Source organism: Typha angustifolia, chromosome 10 (assembly GCF_048772165.1).
Source record: "Typha angustifolia cultivar Huaian chromosome 10, ASM4877216v1, whole genome shotgun sequence".
Classification (NCBI taxonomy): Eukaryota; Viridiplantae; Streptophyta; class Magnoliopsida; order Poales; family Typhaceae; genus Typha; species Typha angustifolia.
Genome location: NC_133248.1, coordinates 12,493,660 through 12,502,461, shown reverse-complemented (window position 1 = coordinate 12,502,461; position 8,802 = coordinate 12,493,660). Strand labels below are relative to the sequence as shown.

The window sequence follows — 8,802 nt, the reverse complement described above, 5'->3', positions numbered from 1 at the left end:
TTTAATCATTCATCAAATTATCTCTTAAATTTGTTACTTTTTTATGTCACGTTAAATATAACTATTACACCACTGTAATAATTTACAATCAGACACCATAACACTTTAAACTGTATAAATTTTCTTATGCAAGTTTAAGAAACAGGCATAGCTAAACTAATTAGAAGTTATTCCACAGCCAAATCAACTGCAACCTAAAATCTTTTTCTCTGACAACAATAAAAACCAAAGAAAATGTTTTAAGGATAGAAAAGTAAATCAACTTCTTACATAATCAGAGCCACTGCAACTTCAAATTGATTAAAAAAAAATAGTCTTTTAAACAGTTGAGGCACATTCCTGTAGCAATCATCCCAAAACCTATTTCCTTCTAAATTTTATTTATTACGATTTATATATTATATTATTACTATTAATTGTTTTTTCTTCCAAAAATAATGAGCCTGGCCCCCAGGGTTGGGGGTCAAATCATTCGACAATGTTACTAGAAAGTTCCGAAACAATAGTCAAGGGTTACTTGGTGGACTTGCATAAGAAACCTCATCAATTATTTCAATGAGCATGATGGTGAAATGAAATAAAGCTATGTATGAGGACATCGTCGGTGGAGCATTATTAGCGTAGAATAATGTTTAAAATAGATAAGAGCTAGGGGCGGTGCCATTCGTCCTGACCCATTGGCTCGAGTGGCAACCGATTAGCACTAATCTCTACTTTAAGAGATAAGATGTTATAGAGAGTTTGACTTATTTCCGATCACCAAATAGTAGAAAGAGTAAAGCATAAATTCTATTGTCTTATTTTTTTTTTATTTTTTTATTTTAACCTTTTTGGTTTCTCCCTCCTGTCACTATCTCAATCAGACCGACCTTTAGTTGTCGAGGTAGTTGAACCGGGCAAAATATCCTACCTAACTGCTGGTTAAATAATTTACGAATAAGAGGTTTTAATTATACTATACGAAGCTTAAATAAATAGAGATTAAAAAAGAGTTAAATAGCATCTACATAATCAATATCTATTTCCAATATTTGCAAGACGTTTGCACCCATGATTAGACAACCAACGATATTTAATAAGGAATAGATACTTCTGACACGAGGTTTGTTCATTCTTTTTTTAACTGATAGGTTCCATTTGAATTAGGCTCCCAGAATGTGACGCGTCACTCCCCTCTTGTCTACCTATATTCGTGGAGTCGTCGAGTGGTTGAGTGCTGAGATAGATAGTTTAAAAAAAAAATACATGGAATAGAAAGATCAAAGATCGCATACAAGTCGGAATCGATGGGAACCCACTCGCGCGGGGAGTGGATCATCTGCAGTAATTTTACGCATCACAACGTGGCAGCTTTAGAGTCAGTTGGCCACAAAACTGTCGTAAATTCTTCCACCAGCTGTAGTAATTTTTTTGTTTTTTTTTAATACCAAACCACGTTATGAGATTGATTCTAATTTTAAATAATTATTATAAAAAATCTATTTAACGATTTAGTGACTTGACTCAATAATTCAACTGAATTGATAGCTTAACAATATGGTTTACTTAAAGAAGTAACTTGATAGCGTGACAACTCAAAATAGATCTCAGTACATTTAATTGTTCCACGATGCACGTGACTTGAAGTTTAGATTGGATAGCTCGACTATATTAATTAAGGTTTGGTAAAACTTAAATACATCTGTATTTATGAAGAGTTTGCCTTTTGTCGACTCATGTCTAACAAAACTACAGTAAATTATGCACTCAGGGCTGCAGACAATCTTTTGGCAGAGTCATGCATGGCATGCACCGTCGAGGCATCTCGGTTTACTGACAATCTGACATCACCGAATTATAATAGCTGGAGCTCCACTAAACTGACAGAGAATTCTAACATGACCGAGAAGGCTTGATGGGCCAAAGCTCCTGCCGTGCTATTTATGTGGGTGCTGTCGATTATGATCAAGTATGAACTTCGTTTCTAAGGTCGTAGTTCTTAATTCTGCACCAGTAATTATAATATTTGTTATTCAGTTGATACTATGTATCTCTCATTTATCTACTTGTTGTCTGTAATGAAATGATTAGTATATGAACTTTCACTGAGAAAAATATAAGGGAAACCCATCAGGCCATCACTTGGATCCATGGGCCGTGAATAGAAACTTTTAATCTTCAGAATTCAATAGGCGGCCTCGATTTAGGCCCAATTCAACCAATTGAGCCACGTTATAGGCTTAAATGAAGGTCAGCCCAAGGCTAATGATGCTATGGGGGCTAAAACACCTATCCCGGTCCAAAGTTTTAACATCATTCCCTTTACGCCGGTTTTTTTTTTTAATATTTTCCCGACTATCTTCACTTCTCTTTCTCGCCCATGGCGGAGAGTCGCGGAAAGGAAATCGAGGAGCTCGTAAGTTTATAGAGAGAGAAAAGGTGGAGATATTGTAAGCTTCGTGATGGATCTTTCACCTACTACGGTTATCATTGTGGCTGTTCTCGTGATTTCTTCGCTTCCGATCGCTGCGATTGCGAGAGGCGGCGAAGCGATCTCGGATCCATCAGGTTATCGCTCTAGTTCTGGTATAACTCCTGATCTAGATATGTATTTTTACGTTATTTTGAAGTTATTGAATACAGCAATGAGATCTATAACTTCGACTCCGATGCTTTGGAGTTCTATTTTACGGAGTCTGACGCCTAGAAAAGAAAAAAAAAAAAATCTTTCCTGTAGATGGGAGATTTTGTTTTCTTTTTTGGTCGTTCTTAGTTGGTGTAATTTGATGTGGACCAACAAAGAAAGCTTTCGTGATAGAAGTAGCATTATGTTCTTCTAGTTAGACCTCTCCATATGATACGATCTGCTTCTGGTATCAACACGTGCTACTTCAAAGCATAGGTTCGTTTGTTCTCATATCCATCCTCTTGATTGCTTTTGCCATCTTGGTTCAGGAGATCGTCTCGGCCAAAGAAGTGGGTTATATACACGTCGCTTGTTTGAGGAAAAGGAACCTCAGATTACGTATGTATTTTTCTTTCTTATCTATATGGCAAAATTCTTTTAGAGAGACTCATGCTTTGGTTGTTCAATCCATTGCAGCGAGGCCATGACCCATGGGTATATGAGTAACTCTGAACTAGAGACGGCTGTCCAGGAGTTTGGGAAGAGATGTGCTAATATCTCTAGGATATACAGGTAAATTCGGTGAGAAACTTTGATGCTGCAGAAATCTTTTTCGTTGGAACATAGGAAATAGGAAATGATTCTAGGAAATACATCAAACGGCTAAAATCAAAACATGAGTCCTTTGATGTGATTTATAATGTCGAAGAGGGCATAGAAAAACCTTCTTATGCATCAAACTGTCCCAAGAAAAGAGTCTTAATAGAAAAATATAGTGCAATGATCTCAACATGTCTTGATTCCGAGATAATAAAGCCTAAAACCTAGGGTTCTCTATTCACAAGACTTAGAAATCGATCATGTTCAAAGGCTCAAATTCAAATTTACATGACACTATGACAGTTATGCAATAACGATTAAACTTCAGTACTTCACTCTAAAGTGAAGTCTTGAATTTACATCAAAAGTGTGTTGTTAATTTATAATTGCTTCATGTAGGTTATGTATGTCCATACCTATATAAAATTGTACATTGTGTCCTTCCAAAAGATTTAGTGGCATGGATTTGGATCAGTACTTTACATGATTATGGGTATTGTTTTCTCATCTTACTAGCATTCCATTTTTATCAAAATATATTTACCTATTTTTTGTTCTCTCTTTGAGGGATTACTGAAAACTACATCAGCATTGGAAAGAGCGTGAATGGGTTTCCATTGGTATGTCTCTTTTACGCCAAATCTAAATGAATTACTTATGCTCAAATAGAATAACATGCATTAGACTTTATGCTTATTTACCTCCCTTCGGAATTTTTTTGCAGTGGGTAATTGAAATTTCCGACAAGCCCGGGCAAAGAGAAGCTGAACCAGCATTTAAAGTAATTATCCAGTCCTACTTGATCTTCCAGTTAAGATCAAATATCTTGGATCAATTTTCTCGTCTTATGTAAAAGTTCTATAGGCTTCATCAGTTATGTACCGGTTCATTAATCTGAATATGGAACTTTTCTGACATGTTTAAGGCAAGACATTACTCTATATTTCCATTTGGGACCTCATATAGTGGAGCATACTGATACAAGATATTTTATATCCTCTATCCTCATATACTTCAAGATAAAAGATATTTTATATCCTCTATTCTTGTATATCTCAAGATAAACTGAACTTCGACTTTTGTAGTTCATTGGGAATGTTCACGGTGATGAACCTGTTGGGCGAGAGCTGCTTATACTTCTTGCAAATTGGCTATGCAACAACTATATGAAGGATTCCTTGGTAAGCACTAATAAAACCCACAATCTTCTCCATTATGTTGCTTATCAGGCTTTCTTTTGGAGGTAAAAATTAATCATCTTATTACCATATTTTACGATATTATTTCTTTCCATTAGATTTCGTTACTACATAGATGACGGGAAAATCTCTCTATTGTTGGACCTTGTCAATGGGGCATGAATAGTTTGTAATTAAATATTGATACCCATTGCAATTCATGTTAATGTATGCTGATCTCTTTTTACAGGTGTTGTTCAGTTGGGTTATTTTAATTTTACTTTTTTGTGATTTTGTGTTTATCTGCTCGTCAACAATTTTGTTTTTTGTTTGTTTGTTTGTGTGTGTGGGTGTGGGTTTGTGAGGGGAACACACAGAAGTAAATATCGAACTGCACGATCAATGATTCTGTTTTGGTTGTCATTGTGTCAAGCCTAAGTGATATGTTTGACAGCAGCCATCATCTTACAGGACAATGTTGTAGCACTTGAAATTATCATCTTATACTTTTGCAAAATCTTGTGATTAAATTTCCTTTTATTAGGTCTAAATCCTATGCTTTTGTTTATAGGCAACGATGATTGTAAAATATGTTCACCTTCATATTCTTCCAGCAATGAATCCTGATGGATTTGCTCTTAGGAGACGTGGTAATGCAAATAAGGTGGACCTGAATCGAGATTTTCCTGACCAAGTGAGGACCTAGTTGCTCGATGTTATAGTTTGTCAAAGGACTATTTCTCATACACAACACATGCATCTTTGAGGGTTAACATTATTATAAAGATCAATCATAGTTTTCATTTTTTACTTCATGTTCTATATTACATGCCATTATTTGACATACCGGAGATTTTGTAGTTTTATCCTATGAATGATGTGGTGAGCTTGAGACAACCTGAAACTAGAGCTGTTATGAATTGGGTGAAACAACAACACTTCACAGCTTCTGCAAGTCTACATGGGGTAATTGTCTCTAGAAAGTTTCTCATGCATAAAAATCCCAATAAATCATGTCCTTTCTCTTCAACAACAACAGCAGCATGCCCTCTCTGTTAGTCATTCCTTTTCTGCTGTACTATTATGAAACCAATTATCTTGCCTAACTGTCCATATTTTTCCTTTCTTTTATGAATTTTGGTAGGGTGCACTTGTTGCAAATTATCCATGGGATGGTTCTGAAGATACAAGGTAACTGTATCTCCTCATGGTCGTTAAGAGTATTGTGCATTATGTACTACAACTTGATTGTGGCGTTTGTCTACTAGATTGATGTTGGTAAAGTTACTACATGATTCTTTCAAACTTTCTAAGTTCTATGCTTTCTAATTTTTTGATTTAATGTTTGATTTCAGGAAACAATACTATGCATGCCCTGATGACAGCACATTCCGTTACATGGCATCTATATATAGTCGCTCACATTATAACATGTCTTTGAGCAAGGAATTTGAAGGAGGAATTACCAATGGGGCATTTTGGTATGGTAAACGAATCTCCATCCAAAGATTGTTCTATATTCTACAATAGTATGTCAAGCGGTTCCGATAAGTATTTAGGACAACAAAAAGTTTATGGAGATGGCCTTTTCCTTTTTCTGTAGATTCTCAAATTCAGAGGTCTTAACTGAGGAAAGTGGGATTATTTCAGGTACCCTATTTATGGAGGTATGCAAGATTGGAACTATATACATGGCGGTTGTTTTGAGTTAACATTGGAAATCAGTGATACGAAATGGCCAAAAGCAAATGAGGTGTCCATTTGCAAAATCTCTTGTTACTATATTTTTCAACTCTTTGCGTGTTTTTCCTAGTAATGTTCCTTGGTAAATATATATAAAGCAAGTTACTACAATCTGCTTTTCTTTACCAAACTTGATGTTCATAATGCAACTTTGGCACACTATGAATTCCTTTTCAGCTATTTATCATGTCTTCTAATGGCCTGATTGCTCTGGATGCTTTTGTGAACTCTTCTTCATAGTTTTCCTTTTTAAGTCATTCTCTAAAATTATTTGCTAACATTTACAACTACAGACTGAAAACTGCTCAAGATTCTTTGGTAGTTTACTTTAATCCCATGATGTAACCTTGTCATCAAGAAAATGATTTTTCAAGGCTTTCTTGTCACTGTTATCAATTTGATTTTCTGAATGTAATTATCAGAATCTACCTGAATGTACATACTTATATGTTCTATGAATTCCAAATGAAGTATTTCTTTCCTGTTGTTTTTGTTTGTGCAGTTGCCTATCATTTGGGAGTACAACAGAATGAGTATGTTAAATCTTGTTGCAAGTCTCATCAAGGTAAAGTAGTTCTGCGATCTTTACTATCACATAGACAAGCAATATATATATATGCACAAGGGCGGAGCCAGAAAATTTGATTAGGCCAATATCTCTAATAATGTATAATTACTTATAAAAATATTATCTGTTACAATAATCTAATTAAAATTATTTTAGGTATAAAATAAGACAAAGTATTTAAAGTTTCTCAATTGATCAGATTTGAATTTCCTATTACATAGTATGGTTTTTAATAATGATGAGCATATGGAAGTATTTTAGGGGTTGGGGGGCGATTGATGCTATCAATAGAAAGTTTTTCAAAAATAAACTAAATTCTGTATGGTTTGAAGCTGTTACAATGCTGTTATACTAAATGAATGTTAGTTATTTTTAAGTTTTCTGTATATTTTGTGAGGGACAAGTTGGGATGCTAAATACTATTTCACCAATAACTGCCTATGGATGAATTGAGGTCTAAACTTGTAAATTGTGAAAGCAGAAATGTTAGGATTTGATTGCAGATGTAGGAGAACTTCCCAAACTTGGTTCAGTTGTTTACAAAACCTTATTTGATTTATTTACATTGTTTTATATGTCCCTGTGCCTTTTTTGTGGAATCCAGTTGTGATAATTATTGAGTGAATACTGTATCATCAGACAGGCGTTCATGGAAGGATATTTGCAGCAGACACTGGGCGTCCTTTGCCTGCCTCAGTAAGGATCAAGGGAATCAACTACGGAGTACGTTCCTTCCTACCAAAAGAATAATTATGTGGATCTTCATATTCTTTGAACTTTTGATTATTTTGGATGACGCTTATTTTCACATTTTTCTGTTTCCCTGCTTACAGGTGAATGCTAGCAAGTTCTTCGGGGACTATCACCGCATGCTTGCTCCTGGAGGAAGCTATGAAGGTATAGCGAATTTAATTGCTTGCTTAAAATTTAGTAAAAAAATTGTTGAAATTAAGTATTGAAGGTAGATGATACCTAGAACAGCACCAATCTAAACATATCCTTTGTTAACTTGGAAAATTTTATCATTACTCAGGGTTATCTTTTGTGAAAAGCAGTTGATCTTGGTTGTTCATAGTTATTTGCAGTTTATATGCTTGTTGTTTTTCTGAAACAAAGAGAACTTCCCTTGTAGTCATCGCATCTGTATCTGGTTTCCATACGAAGACTACAAGAATACTGTTGGAGGAGGAGGCCGTGAACTTGGATTTCATTCTAAATCCGGAAGAAGGAGCTATCAAGCATCAATCTTTTACAAGCGACTGTGAATGCAATTGTGATGGCAAGGACAAGCTTGAGCTGGTTGCATTTCTTAGAGGATATCACCTGGAGTTGTTTCTTTTAATTTCTGTTATCCTCCTGTTTCTTTGTTTTGTCTTAAGGACGAGAAAAATGTTTAGGCACCTAAGCCATAGGCATTTTTCTGGGACAAGACGGCCCATTGTTGTATAGCATAACGACGTTTAGCTTAGATAAATTACTTGACGTTTCCCTAGAGGAAACATCTCCTATCTTTCTTGAAAAAGATAAGGAACTTTACCAATAAACGACAATTTAATTTTTTCCTACCTCTGAGATGTTTAAATAATTTGGCTAGTTTCTTTAAAGAAGTAATATTGAGCTCTTAATCATCTACTTTACTCTCTTTCACGACATAAATTGTTGGGTTGTTCATCAGCCTAGTTCGTACCGAGTTGCAGGGAATACGAGGTTCAGATTTTGTTGTGTCTAAAGGAAAGGCAAGGATGGATTTATATTATTCTTAAGGCAGGAAATGAGTGTTACAAAAAGGCTGTCTCGCCTATGGGGCCATACTTAATAATGTTGATGTATATAATTGCGAGAGGTATATTAAATAAACTATCAAGGTTGGACAGTTTGTAAAGTATTTATAATCTATACCATTGATGCTCTTTTTAGCGTAATCCTATGTGAATAAAAAGAAGAGTTAAAAAGAAGAAGGAAGCCCATTCCAACCATTAGACGAACCCTGGTGATTTGTGTCTTTAAGACCACACAACACTATAATCTACTCCAACGCTTGAGGAAGGGAAGCGCCATTATACTCATAAACCAACCATTCGTGCCAGTGTTTTCTATCATTATTATTT

The 8,802-nt window shown here is 35.2% G+C and overlaps 1 protein-coding gene across 2 annotated transcripts; it reads left to right on the top strand.

The window, feature by feature from the left end:
* The first annotated feature begins 2,318 nt into the window (after positions 1–2,318).
* On the top strand, positions 2,319–8,259 carry LOC140769148 (carboxypeptidase SOL1). 2 transcript variants are annotated; one of them, XM_073109740.1, is made up of 15 exons: positions 2,319–2,547; positions 2,935–3,004; positions 3,083–3,178; positions 3,795–3,825; positions 3,930–3,986; positions 4,291–4,386; positions 4,955–5,077; positions 5,245–5,349; positions 5,528–5,574; positions 5,739–5,864; positions 6,034–6,136; positions 6,629–6,691; positions 7,334–7,417; positions 7,528–7,591; positions 7,827–8,259. In XM_073109740.1, exons 1-15 carry the CDS (start codon positions 2,442–2,444, stop codon positions 8,141–8,143), a joined length of 1,488 nt encoding a protein of 495 aa, XP_072965841.1. In that variant the 5' UTR covers positions 2,319–2,441; the 3' UTR covers positions 8,144–8,259. The 2 variants fall into 2 exon arrangements, with proteins under 2 accessions (XP_072965841.1, XP_072965840.1); XM_073109739.1 differs by having other exon boundaries at positions 2,319–2,565.
* The last annotated feature ends 543 nt before the right edge of the window (positions 8,260–8,802 follow it).

Coding starts and splice junctions, on each gene's coding strand:
- LOC140769148 (XM_073109739.1), top strand. CDS start 2,442: ATGGATCTTTCACCTACTACGGTTATCATTGTGGCTGTTCTCGTGATT. Junction 5,575..5,738: donor GATGGTTCTGAAGATACAAG/GTAACTGTATCT, acceptor GTTTGATTTCAG/GAAACAATACTATGCATGCC. Junction 5,865..6,033: donor ATTACCAATGGGGCATTTTG/GTATGGTAAACG, acceptor GGATTATTTCAG/GTACCCTATTTATGGAGGTA.